This window comes from Populus euphratica, unplaced genomic scaffold, assembly GCF_000495115.2.
Source record: "Populus euphratica unplaced genomic scaffold, PopEup_1.0 scaffold67.1, whole genome shotgun sequence".
NCBI classification, from domain to species: Eukaryota; Viridiplantae; Streptophyta; class Magnoliopsida; order Malpighiales; family Salicaceae; genus Populus; species Populus euphratica.
The window spans coordinates 410,151-429,702 of NW_011499914.1; the positions used below are offsets into that span (position 1 = coordinate 410,151).

Below are 19,552 nucleotides of genomic sequence, written 5' to 3' on the forward strand. Positions count from 1 at the left end.
CAGAACTCTATTAGAAAGAACAAGAGCAATGTTGAAGGCTGCAGGTCTAGGAAAGTCATTCTGGGCAGAAGCAGTCAATACCGCCTGTCATGTGATAAATCGATCTCCATCAACCGCAATTGAGTTGAAGAAACCGATGGAGATGTGGACTGGAAAACCAGCTGATTATTCTTGATTGCATATATTTGGAAGTCCTGTGTACGTGATGTACAATACATAAGAAGTTAGCAAGCTGGATTCAAAATCTAGAAAATGTATATTTTTGGGATATGTTGATGGAGTGAAGGGGTATCGCTTGTGGGATCTCACTGCCCACAAGGTAGTGATCAGCAGAGATGTCATATTTGCAGAAGGTAAAATGCAAATGGAAGAATATAATAGCATTCTAAAGGAGACTACAACAGTCCATGTGGAAAATACTCAGAATCATGCTTCTTCTCATTTTATCTTGTCCCTTACCTTTTGTCTTGTCGGGTTTGCATGCCAGTATCCTAACAATAAAACACGACAATATAAAACTTTAATTTTCTGGTCGACCAGTTTGATCTAATTGTATTAGTCGGTTGATCGTTTTATATAAAAATTATAATTTTATTAAATTTTATTAAATATATTTTATGAGTCAAAATATATATTTTTGTCCAACTTATAGACCAAAAATCTCAAAAAGTTATTGTAATCAAACATTCAATAACGAGTGATTCTAAATAGTCAAATATAGGTCTGTCATAATTAAATGAGATTATAATTCACTATAAATAAATTACATGAATAATCTAATAAATATATTTATAAATTAATATGAGATATCTGGACTAAATTTTTTTTGATCAACTCCGATGAAAATAATAACTCAAAAAAGAGCCATAATATTGGATAGAGTGACGGCAGGTGTTTCCATCAATCACCTAAGTGTCTGAGAAGGAAACGAAAATAATGGTGCTTTGACAAGTCCTTTAACCTCTCAAGCAGTATTTAAGTCCAGTTTGTCAACGCGGCCAACTCGCCATCAGTTGAGAAGGGACGAAAGAAAAGTGAAGGGCTCTTTCCCGTTGTCTTGCTCGAGATACAATGAATCGTGAACGAAACGGTCCGTGTTTTTGTCATTAGACTAGAGGAGGTTACACGAGATTAGAGGTCCCCTATGCGAAACTTCAAATGAGGACCAATTCATTTTATTTTATGTTATTGGGATAATTGTATATTTATAAGACTCGACACTAGAGTTGACTTGGCTAAAAGCCCTAGTTATTTCAATTACTTTTTTTAAAATTATATCATTTTAAAAAAATATTAAGAGATCATTTTTTTTTGAATTTTCTAACTGGAATTATCAAAAAAAATAATAATTAGAAAACCATTTTGTTCGGTCAATTTTAGCTCTATGTTTAGAAATGTTCAAGATAATCGGGTTAACATGCTCACCTCTAGCAATAATATCTCTATTTACATAGCATTCGCAACTAATATGAATAGGCGTATGGTAACATGTTGAATTTGGAAATCTAGAACTGAAGAAAAGCATCACGACAATATTTTGTCGTGTTTTGGAACAATAACATTTAGTAAATTTTATGTTTTTAAGGGTTTTTCTCCTCCACCATTCATTGCATCATCAGTACAAAAGAAGCCTTGTCCTGTTGACTTGCTCAAGATACTGCGAAACAAGAAAGAAAAAGTCCAGATTATTTTCATTGGACTAGAGGTTACACGAGATTGTAGCTTACCTCTGCGAAACTTCAAATGGGGACCAATGTTCCGATCTATCATTTTATTTTTCTTGCTATTCGGATAGTTGTATAGAAGGTAGTTAAAAATGCTTTTTTTTTTTTTGTAATACGATACAAAACTTATAATATAAACTTGTATTATAAAATTATAAGTAAAATATTTTAATAAAAAATTATAAAATCACAAGTAAAATGTTTTAAATAAAATTGTAAAATTACAAGTAAAATATTTTAACTAAATTTCAAGATCCATTCAAGTAGTAAATAATAATATAACACAATTAAAATAAATATGAAATAAACAATACATTTATCCAAACACATTAAAATACATAATTCAAATAAAAATTTATACATGTCCATATAATTTCATTATAGGTATATAATTACAAAATAAAAATAAGAATATTATCATCAATATTAAATTAAATAATATAAAAATAAAATAAACATTATGTATCAACAAATAATAATAAATAAATAAATAAAAAGATATATAATATAAGATTAAGACAGTCATTGTATAATAAACAACCTTAAAGAGAAACAAAGTGGAAGCAACTAACTTGCGCTCTTTCTTCCCATGCATCCAGGATTTTTGAGGTATAATATAAGAATAATGGTTTGGTATATGTTTTCCCCCGTGTTGACTATAGTTGTGGTCTTGGTAAATGGAGACCTTTTTATTTTTAATAGGAATTATATCCTGTAATGTGGTGTCAGGTGTGCAAAGCTGGTGTCCACAAGTAGTAAATATTATATGTCGGGTGAGGGAGTGGTTAGTGGGGACTAGGAAGTTGGACTCTTGGCAAAAGGGAGTGTTGAGTGAGCACAACAATTGAGCAATTCTTTTAAATTTCACGTGAAATCATGATATCGGTGTGTGTTTACTATTTTTTTATGAGTTCGCTCGATTTTATGCGAGTTTAACTGATTTTACTGGTTTTTGAGTTTTAATCCTGATTTTATATATTTATATCTTTTGACTCGTAAAATTATACAATTTTACGAGTTAAAATGCATTATGTGTTTTTGACAACCATGGTTGTATACTTATAATTAAGACTTGATATAAGGGTTGACCTGAATATAAACTCAAATTAATCTATTTTTTTTAATTATGAAACTACATCATTTTTTTTAAATCAATGAATTCATTGGGGTGACCTGACAACCTAGTTTTTATAATATTGGATAATTGCATTGTCTGTTGGAAGAAAGATAGGTGTGATATAAGATCAAAATAATAATGTAAAGTCAAAAACTCAAAAACAAGAAGAAAACTGAGAGCAAGATATACTTGTTTTTCTTTAAGCTTTATTAGCTATTCTTTCTCTTTTGTACTACTTAATAATGCTGAATTACAAGCTTTTTATAAACATAAAGTCATAGACAATCAAGGAATTAATGAAACTAATACAAGAAAATCCTAATATGATCAGAAATTGTATTCTGCTAACTAAACCGGTTGACCGTTTCTTAACTAGTCGACCCCTTCAACTTATTCCACTTACTTACTCTGTCTCAACTAGTCAACATGTTCCTAAATAGTTGATAGGTTTAACTAATTTTTAGAAATCAATTTACTTTCAACATCCCCCTTAAACTTGATTTCTTCATAACTCCTAATATATCTCTCATCTTGATAAAAACATCATATTTGAGTGGTTTTGTGAAGAAATTCACGACATGGTCTTGTGTCTTCATATACTTGACTTCAACTTCTTTGTTTGTAATGCAATCTCGTAGATAATGAAATCTTGTGTTAATATGTTTATTCCTATCATGAAATACTAGATTCTTTGTTAATGCAATGACTAAGGAGTTGTCCACATAAATTTCAATAGACCTTTTTTATGGCATTCATAATTTTTTCAATAATTTTCTTAGCTAAATGAAATGACAAACACATGATGTAATAGCTATATATTCAGCTTCATATGTTGATAAAATCCATAGTGCTCTTCCAAGGATTGCTTATTTGAACTCCATGTGAATATTGTGTCTCCCATGTAGAAAACAAAATCCATAGTGCTCTTTCTATCATCCATATCTATAGCCTAATCACTATCAGTATACCCTATAACTTCAAAGCTATTAGAATAATCATAGAACAAGTCAAATCAACAATAACTTGATGACTTTCATATTTGAATTTAATCAAAATCATACATTTTTTCTCTAATGGCAATATTTGAATGATCCACAAAGGTGACATTACCTCTTATTGATTCATCAAGCTCTATGAACTTGTTTTTGTCTCCACACATGTGGTTGTTGGCTCCATTGTCTAGATACCACATGTTCCCTTTGTCTTGCATTCTCTCATTATGCATTAGTAGTAAGGTGGTTTCCTTCTTTTGTTTTATCACTAGATTTGCATTATCTTCAATCCTCTTGGTTTGACTATAGCAACCCCTAGCACAATGAATTATATTTTTTTACCATTATTGCATTTAACTTTTGATTTGCCAAATCTGGGTCTCGTAGTGCCACTATTAATATAACCAATCAACCAATTTGTTTCATACGGTTGACCAATTGAGGTTGTCATTGCCTCCAAATTTACGTCTCGTTCCACTTCTTTTGGTTTATCCATGTCCTCTATCCTTTTGGGAATATCCAAAATCATTTTGCTTTGGAAAAAATGCTTGTGCATCTGCATCCTCTTGAATCTCATTGACTCTTTTCTCATGGGCTTGTAATTTTCCCATAAGACTTTGTATTGAAAAAACATCTATATTTACGTCCGCCATATAATTGAACTTCTTTTGCAGCGAATATATGATGTTCTCTACCACATGTGTCTCTTTCATCTTCTTTTCATATCTCTTTATTTGATTATATATGGTCAGTATTCTTGTAAAGTATTCTGAAACATTCTATGATTCAAGCATATGTGACTTTTTAAATTCATCACGTAGTTTTTATAGACGTACCTTATACTATTAACTTCCTGGTTTGATTCTTTCAAAATTTATCATGCTTGCTTAACAGTGATTGTGTCAGCTACTATCTCAAAAGTGGCATCATCCAAATATTAATGAATGATTGTTGATGCTTATTGATCCTTCCTTCAAGCCTTTTGCATAACCTCTCTTTGGAATGAAATCAATGTTGCTCCATCTATATGCTCCTCAAAGCCTTTTTCAACCGTCTCTCATACATCTTAGAAATCAAAGAATCAACATGATTTTATCAAAGAATCAATTAATGTACATAATCTTTTCAAAACTTAAATATCCAGCTAACTCATCTCGATTACCAATAATTCTAACACTTTCATATAAATGCCCACAAATTTGGTTATTCTTCCTCGGTTACCAATAAATCTGATAATTCTATTTAAATTACCCATCATCTAGTTAATCAATTTTGTTAGCCAATCAATCTGGTAATTTCATATGAATCACCTCATATCCGGTTAACCTTTTTGTTAACCAATCAATCGGGTAATTCTCTTAATTAATTAAGAAATTCAGGTAATCCATTTTGATTGCCAAAATTAATTCAGTAATTTCATATGAATTACCCAGCATCTGACTAACCTCTTTTGTTAGCCAATCAATAATTCCGGTAATTTCACATAAATTACCAATAATTCTTATTTGTAATAATCACTCAATTTATTCATTTGCTTCATTTTTTTAACATCGAATAAATAAATAAATATGTGGTTGTATGTGAAATGATGATATTATGTTTGAGAATGACTTTTTATCATAACAAATTAAAAAAACATTACATGCTTTGCATTTCAGCACGTAAGAAAAATATTAATGAACTAAGGATATAATGACATTTGATTGATTTAGGAGTTGTGTTTGGAGCTGGTTATCAGACAAGAGGAGCTAGGTCATCACGATCAGAAGGTAGGCGATTCGTCACTTTATTTTGTAATTATTAGTTTTTCTTAAATATTTATGTTGTTTATTTAATTAATGTTAAAAGAATAAAGTAAATGAATAAATTGAGTGATGTTTACAAATAAAAATTATTGATAATTTATATAAAATTACTAGAATTATGTAAAAGACTGCTTCAACTTATTTAACCTGATTGATCTGTTTCAACTAGTTGACCGATTAAACTAATTAGTTAACTTTCAACACTTTCACTATCTTTCCCTTACAACCGAAGGAACCATATCTTGGAATATCTCATGGATTTGGACTGGATTGGGTGTTTTGGTTTTTGATGAGATGCTCCAAGAAAAATATCAGGCTCGCTGGATGTCGTTGTTTGTGGTGTTGACAGTTGACGACTTTTTTTTTGTTTTTTTACTTTTCAAAGTTAATGATTCTGACATTTCGAAGGAGGTGGGAAATTATCTTCGTCTGTGAAGTAGTGTTGAATGCTGGATCAATAACTCACTGTCTGCTTTGCTACTATTCCTATCCGATGACTCTGACATTTCAAAGGACGACCAGGTAGGGGTGTTCTCCTTCACCTTTCATTGCATTATCAGTAGCTTCCACTCCGAAATTCAATAGTTTTTGTTGGAGAAAAAAGAAAAGGAAAAAAGAAGAATAGTTTATGCAAAATTGTGTGTACGCTGTGCATCACTTCAGCCTTACCCATGTTTAGAGGAATGAACGTGCCTTTGGCTTGCTACGTAGCTTTTCTTTTACAGCTATTAGTCTTCCAAACTTGCCATTCTAGCAACATCGCTGCTCATTGTGCTCCTTCTTCATGCGGCAATATCCAAAACATAAGCTACCCTTTTAGACTAAACACTGATCCACAAAGCTGCGGGAACAATAAATATACTCTAATGTGCGAGAACAATATTTCTACAGTATTAAATTTATATTCAGGTAAATACTACGTGCAGGCAATCGACTACGGTAACTTCACAATCCGAGTGGTAGATGCTGGTGTACAAGATAATTGCTGCTCCATCCCTCGTTATTCTTTGGCATTTGATAACTTCAGTGACGGAGATCCATACACATGGTATAACTACAAGCAGGTACCGCCGGGAGTGAGTGACGGTTTCTTTGAGTACGATTGGTACGGGTTACCTCCACTATCACAGCCTACGATTTTCATGAGCTGTGAAAATACGGTGAATTCTCCTCTTTATGTGGACACGGCTCTCTACGGCCTTAACAATGGATCAGTAAATTATTCCAACTCTTCTCTTCTGACTCATTCGAATTATGTGACTCTTGGGGGCATGAATGCCTCGGATTTGATGGAACTGTGCAGCATAGAGAAAATATTTTTGCTTCCAAAGAAGAACTACACAGACAAGTCCTTTGAAGAAATACACAGTGACCTGGCATATGGGTTTGAGCTTTCATGGTACAACATAAACTGCGGAAAATGCAGAAGTGGTTGCTACCTCGACAATGCAGACCGTCGTCGATGCATTGGTATGTAACACTTGATGATTAAGTTACGTCACTTTGGTTCATAAGACCGTATATAACTTGTGATTTGAGGTGGTTCCATATATTTTTTCTGGCCTCCTTTTCAATTTTTCGTTTTTTTGGGCATTAGCACAATATTGCACTGTCCCCATACGTTCATGTACAAATTCTGTGCATCCATTACCTGTGGATTCTACTATAGTGGACTGATCATAAGATTCATTCATGTTCATATTGTAAAATATTCTGACTATAATGTGGTTTAAGGTAGTTGGACAGATTCATTGGTCTTTTGCAATTTCAGGTTTGACACAGTGAAACGTTTGGTTCATCTTAACCTGACCATGGATATACATTAATTAGTTCAAGTCACATTATTAAATTGTGTGCGCTCTTTTCTATTTTCTTTCGCATTTACTGTTGCAATTTCCAGATTCATTAGAATTCGTTTTTAACCTAAATTCTCGACAGATATTGATGAAAGCTACTGGCGACGTAAACTCGAAATAGTGACAGGTGCGACTTCTCTTTCTGCATCTCACCATGTTTGTGTATTCTTACGTGGTTCTTTAAACGACATGTTTGTGAAATAAGGATTGTTGTTTCTTGAATAGTAATTTTAATTTTGTTCACCATTTTCTGCAGCTTACCTCGGCTCTATATCCTTTTTATTTGGTAAGAGATTCCTTCATTTCTTTAGTTTCGCAACATATTTCTAGTGGAGACAACAAATAAGATCACAAAACTTGATTGTTTTCTGGAAATTTCCTACACAGCACTACTTCATGGGCTAAAAGTTGTTTGTGGGACTCCATGTGTGATTGTATTTTTGATCTACAAATGGCGAAGGAGACATTTATCAGTATACGATACAGTTGAACAATTCCTACAGGGTCAGAATAACCTGATGCCAGTAAGGTATTCCTACTCAGATATCAGGAAGATTACTAGAGGTTTCAAGGACAAATTGGGTGAAGGAGGCTTTGGTACAGTTTACAAAGGAAAGTTTCGCAGTGGGCGTTTTGCAGCAGTAAAATTGTTGGGAAAATCGAAAGCTAATGGACAGGATTTCATAAATGAAGTTGCTACCATAGGAAGGATTCACCATACTAATGTGGTGCGGCTAATCGGTTTTTGCGCCGAAGGATCAAAGCGTGCTCTTGTATATGATTTCATGCCTAATGGATCTCTTGATAGACACTTGTTTTCTCGAGAAGGATCAATCTCTTTAAGCTGGCAAAAACTGCATCAGATTTCCCTTGGAGTGGCTCGTGGTATCGACTATCTTCATTTAGGCTGTGACATGCAAATACTTCATTTTGATATCAAGCCTCACAACATTCTTCTCGATGAAAATTTCACTCCAAAAGTTTCTGACTTTGGGCTCGCTAGGTTGTACCCAACAAATGGCAGCATCACGTCTCTTACTGCAGCAAGGGGCACCATAGGATACATGGCTCCTGAACTGTTCTACAAAAACATTGGACGCGTCTCATATAAAGCTGATGTTTATAGCTTTGGAATGCTGCTATTGGAAATGGCAGGTAAAAGGAAGAATGTAAACGCTTTGGCAGAAAATTCAAGTCAAATCTACTGGCCATATTGGGTTCATGACCAAGTATCTGATGGAAAGGCCATAGAAATCGGAGACGATGCCACTGAGGAAGAAAGTAAGATCGTGAAGAAGATGATTATGGTTGGATTGTGGTGTATACAAATGAAACCAATGGATCGGCCTACAATGAAGAATGTTGTGGAGATGCTTGAAGGAGATTTGGAAAACTTGCAATTGCCTCCTAAGCCTGTTTTAAATCTAGATGAGACGCCAACAAACATTGAAGGAGAGTCATCATCGTTGTCAGGTGACTCTACCGAATCAACCAGTTTGGTTGAAAATGCGTACTGAGTGATATGATGTGGAATGCTCTGCTTGCTTACATGCAGGGAATAATTGCGCTTCCGGACTTGTTTATGATGATAAACATTATGATAATTTGCAATACTTTTATCTGATTTGTGTTTACCTAATTTAGAGTTCAAGCTGCGGCTTGTTTCTTCGGTGTGGTCTATATAATCATCATACAAAGATGTTCTGTATTGTGTTTAACTATCAGATTTCCACTCTCTTTGGCAATCATAGCAGTTATCGAGGATGCCACATCCTCCATGATAACTGTTACATGTTCTACATATTAATTATCGTATTTGTCTCTAGCAGAGTAATATTTTGGCTACAAATTAACGAGAGACTATCACAGGGATTTGCTCTCATAGGGATTCTGAACACAGGGGCTTAATTTCATTTTCTTCCACCAACAATGCCTTCTTGTCGATGTTCAACCCCATGATAATCGATCTAGCGTCACCATTTTCACATTACCATATCTTGCATAAGCCACGAGGAACCAATCACAACAAAACAGGATTGGAAACCATGACCATAATGGGTGCTGTGAAATGAATATTGAAACAGATGGGTGAATTTGATGCAGAAATCTTCTGTTTCTCCAAAAAAAAAAAACGAAAAGTAGAGAGGAGACAATGAAGCTTGCTTACCGGTCATGGCATTTCACCAGAGAGCTCTGCTTCTAGGTTCTAGCTGTGAAATGCATCTCTCGTGCAACATGAAAACGCTTAAACTTAGCAGTTAGTCAAGCTCCAAGTAACATGTGTAAATAGCATGAGCCTGGCATATATGCAAGATTCGAAGTAGCGTAGGTCTAGCATGGATGTTTAGATATGATAGTCAGTCATATTTAAAATAATGATTATCCTCCCTTGACTCTAGGAAAATGATTGACTTCCCTTAGATCTAACCCCATGGAAGAACTTGGTTTTTATAGGCTTAGTTAAATTTAATGTCTTAAACTCTATTCTTTTTACACTTTTTAAATATTTAAAAGTTTTTCAAAGATCTACTATATTCCTATCAGGTAATAAATACTTATCCCTCATTAAATATTATTAAGATAATTACATTGCAGACTCTTCTTTTTATAAAAAAACAAGATTTGTAGGTTATAAATATATATTAAAAGCTTCATAAAAAAGATTTGCAATCTCTATTTTTTTATTATATTTATAATTTTAGAATATCTTTTTAGAATATTCTTGTATTTTATTTTTTTCAAAAGATACTAATTTTATTATTGGAGGATCTTTAAGTCTTTCAATTAAGATTATTTTATTGTAGGTATCTAAGATATTCTTAATGAATTTAAAATATTTTAAATTAAAAAATATCAAAATATTTTAACATATTAATAAACCACAATCTCTAACATCAAATACCTTTTTATTTTATATTCTTGAATTTTTAAACTTCATCATCTTCATATTTTTTTTTAAACGCTTGGCCCACTAGCTTCGCTGCTGGCAATACGTATCTTCTTGTTGAAGAACACTTGTGTACAGGCCTTTCTAGAAGAGCATCCTCTCTCAACAAATGATTGATGTGCTTGGTTTGTTCTTTGTCTAGTCTTGGGTTCATTTCTTAATTGGTGTTTGGTATGCATTATAGATATTTTTTAAAATAATTTTAATTGAAAATAAATTAAATAATATTTTTAAATTTTATTTTTAATATTAGTAAATTAAAATAATTGATAAATACTTAAATAATATCACTGAAATGTTTTTTAAATAAAAACTAAATTTAAAAATATTTTAAAAATCTTGAAAAACAAATGAAATCATGAAAACAAACATTCTTAGAACTTGTTTGTTTTTGTGTTTTAAAAGAATTTAAAAAAAATAATTTTTTTATTTGCTTAAAATTAAAACATATCAATTATAAGATACAAGATATTAAATAATAGAAGAAAACATCAAAGTTTAATATCATAAAATAATAATAATAAATTAGTTCATTGTATGGAGAACAATAAATTTATCTTAATAAAAAATTAAATGAAATCAGTGAAATAAAACAATAAGTGATGCCTAATCCTTTAATCTCCCAAAAACAATCTTTTAGCAATATTTTACTGAAAAAGTGTACTTGTAAGATCTCTAATCTTATAGTATTTTGTTTTTTTAGTTTTATTATATTCATTTGTGTTCTATCATTTGAGTTTTCAGATTTACAGACAAACATAAATGTATCCACAACAATTTTTCTAAGTTTTTTTTATTGAATCTAAAAAGAGAGTTCCAAGAAGTTAATTATGAATTTATATCAACTTTTGTATTAAAATAATTAAATTATATTATAAAATTAATTTTGTTATTAATGCTGAGTTGAATTTAGAATTTACAATCTAAATAGTTAATTTGAATATGATTTTGTGAGTTTTTTTTTTATTTTTTTTTATTCGAAAGATATTCATCTTGAAATTCCATTAGAAAAGAATATCACAAATAAAAGGCAAATATAGTGTCCTCTTATAGAGCAGTCAAGGAATTCCCAAGCAGGAGTATGGTTTAATTATATGTGATCAACATGCCAACCCTCTTTAGTGCTGTCAAATCCATGTTCTTGATGATGACTTACCAAAAATAATTTTCAATAGTCGATGCTCCATAGAGTGTTTAAGGCACAAGCCACTCTCTCCCAGGGAAGCAATGATTTTTACAACTGGAAAAAACATTATCAGCACTGGAGTTGTAGACTGTCTGCCGAGGATAAGCATGAAATGTTTAAGTGAAGTTGATGCTGGAAGGAACCGGGTTAAAAAACATTATCTACAGGATGCTGTCACTTCTGAAATGTTAATTTCTAAATCCAATATTTCACTATTTTTTTAATATTTTTAAATTATTTTAATATACTAATAATAAAAATCATTTTTAAATAAAAATAATTCTGAAATGTTAATTTCTATCACCCTCCCGAGCACTCCTTACATGAATAGCATGACGTCATTCCTTTACTATTAGGTAAAGGTTCCAATACCAAAATACAAAACAATCCCTAGGAATCATAAAATCCTAATTCCATCCCCGGAATAATAGCAAATGGCTGGAAATCAGGAAACATTCTCAACTGTGTTAACAAACTTTCAGTATCTACTTCAATTTTCATACGAGAATGGGAAATAGTGAACGCGATCCTCGTTAGCTGCGGGCAATCACCCACGGTAATTTCTTCGAGAGAATTGCATAGAAGTCTTCCAGAATAAATGCTTCTCAAATTCGGTAATTTCTAAAACACCAAAACCCTCAGTAGACTACCAGAATAACGCGCCATTTCATGTGCAAAATCTTCACCACTTCCCATTATCTCCTTCCCATTATCTCCTGCATGTTGTAACAATCTTCGACTACAATCACTTCCAATCGGAGTGTAGACAACAACCAAGGAGGGAGCAGCACCTTCATCCTATGACATTTATGTATCACGATCTCTCTGAGTAGGCTAAAGACACCAAGAGCAGGTAGCTCTGAAGGTCTTTCAAAAAGGTTTTCTAAGATTATCAAATCATCAAGGTGTAGAATCTCAAGCCCTTCAATTTCATATGATGAACATAAGGTTCTCATGTTTTGACAACTCACAAAAACTGCTTTTGTAATGAAGCCCGGGAGCAGAAAAGTTGCATTGTCAATCATGAGGTCATAAAACCAAGCCTCTTTAATTAACCCTGACTTCGATCTTGTATAATTTAGATCTTCAAGTGAGGAGAAAGAAGGTGGTCCTACAGTAACCTTGCATGCAATTAGTGAAGATCTCGGTTCTAATCGGCGGAAAAAACTGGCAGCGCTTAGATCACGGAAGTTGCATTCCAAAGTTTCCAAATCAGATAATCCGGAAACATCACCTCCACTAACTGAGAGAACAACTTAGATTCCTGATGAAGCTTGAGGAACTTTAATTTGAAGAGTTTGGATAAAATACCCGGCTGTAAAACACGCACCACATTTTGATTTGTTAAGATATTAACATGCAAACTCGATAAGATAAAAAGATAAAGGACTGGATTAAACGAGAAATGATACATAAGAATTTATGTAGTTCACCTAATTGGGCTACGTCCATATGTAAGTATAGAAGGATTTTACTAAGTAATGTGGGAATTACAATATCTCTATACTAATAGAAGAACAATTAAAATCTCTCTAATAATAGGAGAAAACACCTCATTTACTATTTCACAAATACCTTACAATTTTGTGAGATACTCTCTCTTCACCCTCTCTTGTTTCTCTCTACTTGCTCTCAATTTTCTCTCTTGAGTTGTTATATTAAAGCTTGGATGCTTTGCCTATTTATAGGCAAACATCCATGCATGAATCAAGGGCAACAATTGGTGCTGCAAGTGGCACCAAATTGGTGCCCAACAATGTTGAATTTGCAGCACCAATTGGTGTCTAACATTGTTGACTTTGTCAACAATGCTTAGGTGGTTTCACATTCTCCCATTTAAAGACTTTGATGAATTAATCAAGTTTTCACACTTGATTATCTGTGATTCTTCTTCTATCTTTTCTATACTTGCCATCTTCATATTGCTTACATTTCTGCTAGGCCGTAAGAGGATATACACCATATATACTTATCAGTGTTGACCGATTTGGTCAAAGCATCTGCCGAGTTTTCCTTTGTGTGAATCTTCTGAAAATCTACACTTCCATCTTCCACCATTTCACGAACAAAGTGATATTGAACATCTATATGTTTTGTTCTTGAATGAAATGTTGGATTCCATACAATATGTAAAGCACTCTGACTATCACAATACAAAAGAATATTCTCTTGTTTGTGCCTGAGCTCCTCTATAAGTTTCTTCATCCATATTGCTTCTTTACAAGCTTGTGTGGCTGTCATGTACTCAGCTTCTGTTGTGGATAATGCTATAATAGTCTGAAGTTTAGAAACCCAACTCACAGCTCCTCCTACAATTATGAACACATAGCCTGTAGTGGATTTTCTTTTCTCAAGATCACCAGCAAATTCTGATTCTCCATAACATAATGCAACATCTAAGGTACCTTTAATGTATCTCAAGATCCTCTTAATAATATTCCAATGCTCTCTACCAGGATTTATCATGTATCGACTAGCTGCTCCTACTGCTTGTGCAATGTTTGGTCTTATACATACATGACAAACATTAAACTTCCCACTACTGATGTATACGGTACTCGAGATATCTCCATCCTCTCTGCTTCATTGCTTGGAGACATACTTGAGGATAATTTGAAGTTAATAGAAAGTGGGGTGGAAATTGGCTTACAATCTTGCATGTTGAAGTGTCACAAGATCTTCTTCAAATAATTCTTCTGAGAAAGCCAAATCTTCCTCTTACTTCTGTCACTGTAAATTTGCATCCCTAAAATCTTGTTTGTTGGTCCCAAGTCCTTCATATCAAACTCCCTAGCCAACTGTGCCTTCAATTCTTGGACTTGATCTTTGTTGGGGCCTATCACCAACATGTCATCCATGTATAACAACAAAATGATGAAATCTTCTTCAAATCTATTGTAATACGTACAATGGTCTGAACTAAACTTGTTGTACCTAAGGCTAATTATAAAGGAATCAAATCTCTTGTACCAACACCTCGACGTCTGTTTTAGACCGTATAAAGATTTGTTCAACCTACAAACCAAGTTCTCCTTGCCTATTTCAGCAAAACCCTCTAGTTGGAGCATATAAATTTCTTCTTCAAGTTCTTCATGAAGAAATGCAGTTTTCACGTCTAACTACTCCAAGTGAAGATCTAATATAGCACACATTGCTAAGACTACTCTGATTGTAGTAAGTCGTACCACCGGAGAAAATATCTTATTGAAGTCTATTCCTTCTTTCTGAGCATATCCTTTCACCACCAATCTCGCACGATATCACTCCACTTAATCATTTCCATCATATTTTATCTTGTAAACCCATTTGTTGCCAATGTCCTTTCTTCTTTGTGGTAGTGGAACAAGATCCCAAGTATTATTCTTGTGCAAAGCTTCAATCTCCTCTTGCATTGTTGTCATCCACATAGATGTGTTTGTGCTTTTGATAGCCTCATGGAAAGTTGATGGCTCTCCATCCTCTGTTAGAAGATAATATGTAATGTTACTCTTAATAACATATTCTGAGTGTCAAATTGGTGGTCTTCTTTCACAAGTCGACTGCCAAACTTCAGGAGTTTCAGACTCTGTTTGTTTTTGCTTTCATACTTTGGTACAACTTCAAAAGAAGCATGATTCTGAGTATTTTCCACATAGATTATTGCAATCTCCTTTAGAATGTTATTATGTTCCTCCATTTGCATTTTACCTTCTACAAATATGACATCTCTGTTGATGACTACCTTGTGGGTAGTGAGATCCCACAAGCGATACCCCTTCACTCCATCAGCATATCCCAAGAATACATATTTTCTGGATTTTGAATCCAGCTTGCTAACTTCTTATGTATTGTACATCACGTACACAAGACTTCCAAATATAAGCAATTGAGAATAATCAGCTGGTTTTCTAGTTCGCATCTCCATCGGTGTCTTTAGCTCAATTGCAGTTGATGGAGATCGATTTATCACATAACAAGCAGTATTAACTGCTTCTATCCAAAATGACTTTCCTAGACCTACAACCTTCAACATTGCTCTTATTCTTTCATATAGAGTTTTGTTCATCCGCTCTGCCACTCCATTTTGTTGTGGAGTGTATGCCATTATGAACTGCCTTTTAATACCTTTATGCTGACAGAAGTTATCAAATTCATCACTGGTATATTCTCTTCCATTGTCAATCCTCAAACACTTGATCTTCTTTTCAGATTCAAGTTTCACTCGCGCTATGAAAGTTTTAAAGACTGTAAGCACATCTGCCTTTCTTCTAATTGGATACACCCAACATCTCCTGGAGAAGTCATCTATGAATGATACAAAGTATCTTACTCTTCCCAAGGATACAACTGGTGCTTGCCAAACATCAGAGTGAATCAGGTCTAAAATGCATTTGCTCTTAGTTGTTGATGTGCCAAACTTCAACCTGTGCTGTTTACTTGTAACACAATGCTCACAAAAAGGTAAAGTAACCTTTGTAAGCCTAAGGAGTAATTTCTGATCAGAGAAAACCTTTAAACCTTTCTCTGACATGTAACCTAGTTTTTTATGCTACATCATTGTCTTCTCTTCTGCAGGACTGACTGATGTGATTGACGCTTCTGTCTCATGATGTGTTTCTCCCATTAATGCAAATATATTTGCAACTGTCTTTCTTACCTTTAAAACCACCAACGCTCCTTTGATGATTTTCATGATTCCATTATCTGTTCGAATCTTATAGCCAAGACTATCAAATTGTCCTATGGACAAAAGATTCTTCTTTAAGTCTTTCACATGTTGCTCTTCTAAAATAGTATGAATTAAGTCATCATACATCTTCAATTTGATGGTATCCATGCTAACAATCTCTAAAGCATGATTATCACCCATGAACACTTTGCCTCCAAAGATGGGTTTATATGTATGGAACTAGTCTAGATTAGGAGTCATGCCATGTTGCTCATGAATCCATTAGCCATAATCCAGTGAGCTCTTCTCTATCTATAGAGATTGTTGTTACTTCACTATATAAAACCTCTCCATATTCTGAGGTGCTCGCAACACATCCTTGAGATTATGATGACTCTGCACTATTCTTTATACCCTTTTTAAACCAACAATCCTTTAAAGTGCCCTTTTTTGCCACAGTTGTAGCATTTCATAGTCTTCTTACTTCTTAATTTGGACCTCCCCTGTCTTTGACTCCATAGAGCCATGCTTCATTGATCTTCCTCTTGACACCAACAATGCCTCTGCTTGGTTTGAACTGTTTCTGTCTCTTTTATTTTTGCACCTATTTTCTTCTTCCAAGATAGTAGCTGCAACATCATCAAAGACTAAATTGTCTGAAAGGATATTATTGGTCAAGTTGATAATGAGTTTATCATACAAATCAAGAAGACTTTGAAGTAAAAGCTCTGCACGTTCATTTTCCTCTATTTGCTGACCCAATGTAGTGAGTTGTGAAAATAGAGTTCTTATTATGTTGATGTGGTCAATCACCGATGTGGTTTCTGCCATTCGAAGGGTGTAAAGTCTCTGCTTTAAGAAAATCTTATTGTGTAAAGACTTGGACTCGTATAGCTTTATTAGAGTCTCTCATATCTCCTTAGCTATTTTCTTCTCCGCCATACTTAATAATACTTCATCGACTAATGCTAAATGTATGTTAGTAATAGCATTGCCATCCATCTCATTCTATTTTGCATTATCAGTGATCTCTGCAGATCGATCTCCAATTACTGCCAAGCAATTGTCTTTCCTTAATATTGCCTTGATTCTCATTTTCCACAGTGAGAAATTGCTCCCATTAAACCTCTCAATCTCGTACTTTACTGTCATTGTATTCACCGAGATCTATTCAGCTATCATCGTTTCACAGATCTGTAACGTATATAGAAATAGTATTGTGTGAATAATACTTCATTGAGTAAGTTCCTAGGAAAGATTAGAAGGGTCACAAATGGTCCCGCTTAAAACTTAATCTCCTTACACAGAACTTTCTAGACTGTATTTAATCATCGCACTGACTTTCTATATATGCCAACAGTAACATATATGAACAGTACCGTATGGATGAATAGTATTGTAGACGTGAATAGTAACCGTATACACGAACAACTTTTGTGTATTAACAACACCAACCAGAAGGCTCTAATACCACTGTTAGGATACTGGCATACAAACTCGATAAGATAAAAAGGTAAAGGACTGGATTAAATGAGAAATGACACACAAGAATTTACGTGGTTCATCTAATTGGGTTACGTCCACAGGCAAGTATAGAAGGATTTTACTAAGTAATGTGGGAATTACAATATCTCTCTACTAATAGGAGAACAATTAAAATCTCTCTAATAATAGAAGAAAACACTTCACTTAATATCTCACAAATACCTTACAATTTTATAGGATACACTCTCTTCACCTTCTATTCTTTCTCTCTACTTGCTCTTAATTTTCTTTCTTGAGTTGTTATATTAAGGCTTGGATGCTTTTTTATAGACAATCATCCATGCATGAGTCAAGGGCAGCAATTAGTGCTGCAAGTGGCATTGAATTGGTGCCCAACAATATTGAATTTGCAACACCAATTGATGCCTAACATTGTTGATTTTGTCAACAATGCTTAGGTGGTTTCACATGATGATGATTAAGATACCTGAGATCCTTCAGCCTTTCCATTCCCTCGGGCAAATCTTCAAGTCCAGTGTAACTGAGATCCAACTTCTCCAATGATGGTACATAACTCAGCTTTGCACACCATCCCAGCAACAATGCAGTGAGACTCGTCAGATGAAAAATAGAATCCGGCAACTTCTCTATATTTGTGTCGGAAAGATCAAGAACCTTGAGTCCGATAAGATACTGGAAAAAAGAATCCGCAACCAAATTCAATTTGTAGTTTCTGCATAACAATAATGTTGAGAGACGGCGGCACATTGGTGAAAAGTCTGCTGGAATATTCTCGATTCTATTTTCCATGAGTGAAACTCTTAACAGTTCCTCTCTCCAGCATCTTTCGTCGGGTAATTCTGTTAGTTGTGCACCTGCTTGAACCATATCACCCCCGCTTTCTTTCATTATTTTCACAGCCATATCCCTAATTAAATCATGCATCTTGACATATCTGTAATTTTCATCATCCCTGGAACCTTCTAATAAGCTGGCATTTTCAAGTTGATTAAGCATGGTATGGCCCCCATCAAATTGTGCTTGCCTACTCCCCATTTCCTTGACTATACCCTCATCAATCAAATACTCTATCAAGTCCTCTCTCCTGATCTTCTTGTCTTTTGGAAACAATGCACAATATAAGAAGCAATCTTTAATCGCTTTATGTTTTAACTGAACATAGCTAAATTTCAATATCTGAAATACATCAGTTTCTGTGTCACGTGTTCCAATTTCTGAACTTGCCGGTTCCCGCAATGCATCTCTCCACTGTGATACATCATCCACTCCCCTCATGCTTGCAGCCGTTGTCATGATTCCGAGAGGCAAACCAGAACACTTCTTCACAATAGACACTGCAGTTTTTTTCCTTTCAGGACAAAGAGTAACACCACGCCCTAATCTGTCTATGAACAAATCCCAAGCCTCACCATAGAAAGAGGCTCCACTTTGATTATCCTTTGGCAATCCATTTTTCGACATGTGTCCAATGATCTAGTTGTAAGAATCAGCTTACACCCATCTGTTTTAAGAGGTATTCCCACTTTATCAAGAGGAAAATGATTCCACAAATTATCACTAATTAAAACATATTTTGTCACACTCAATGTTGTCCATAGCTCCCCGGCTCTATTCACCAGATCTTTTCCATTCCCAAGATATAAACCAAAAGCTTCGGCAATGAGATCCTGCAATGCGTGAACGCTAAAATCTTGAGGCACAGAAATCCAACAAACACGAGGAAAAATGTCTGGTTTCTCTTGAAGCTGATTGTGGATATGCGTAGCCAAAG

The 19,552-nt window shown here is 34.0% G+C and overlaps 2 protein-coding genes across 2 annotated transcripts in view; one reads left to right on the forward strand and one right to left on the reverse strand.

The window, feature by feature from the left end:
* Positions 1 to 19,552, reverse strand: part of LOC105134363 (uncharacterized) — a 62,755-nt gene that overhangs the window by 16,438 nt on the left and 26,765 nt on the right. The window lies entirely within an intron of this gene.
* Positions 6,126 to 9,236, forward strand: LOC105134361 (probable receptor-like protein kinase At5g39020). Its single transcript, XM_011038743.1, has 4 exons — positions 6,126 to 7,108; positions 7,577 to 7,621; positions 7,751 to 7,780; positions 7,882 to 9,236. The coding sequence occupies exons 1-4, from the start codon at positions 6,310 to 6,312 to the stop codon at positions 9,009 to 9,011; spliced, it is 2,004 nt and encodes a 667-aa protein (XP_011037045.1). The 5' UTR covers positions 6,126 to 6,309; the 3' UTR covers positions 9,012 to 9,236.

Excerpts from the sequence above, each read along its gene's own strand:
- LOC105134361 (XM_011038743.1), top strand. The coding sequence starts at position 6,310 with ATGTTTAGAGGAATGAACGTGCCTTTGGCTTGCTACGTAGCTTTTCTT. Across the intron at positions 7,109-7,576 it reads AGACCGTCGTCGATGCATTG|ATATTGATGAAAGCTACTGG; the intron begins GTATGTAACACT and ends AATTCTCGACAG. Across the intron at positions 7,781-7,881 it reads CTCTATATCCTTTTTATTTG|CACTACTTCATGGGCTAAAA; the intron begins GTAAGAGATTCC and ends TTTCCTACACAG.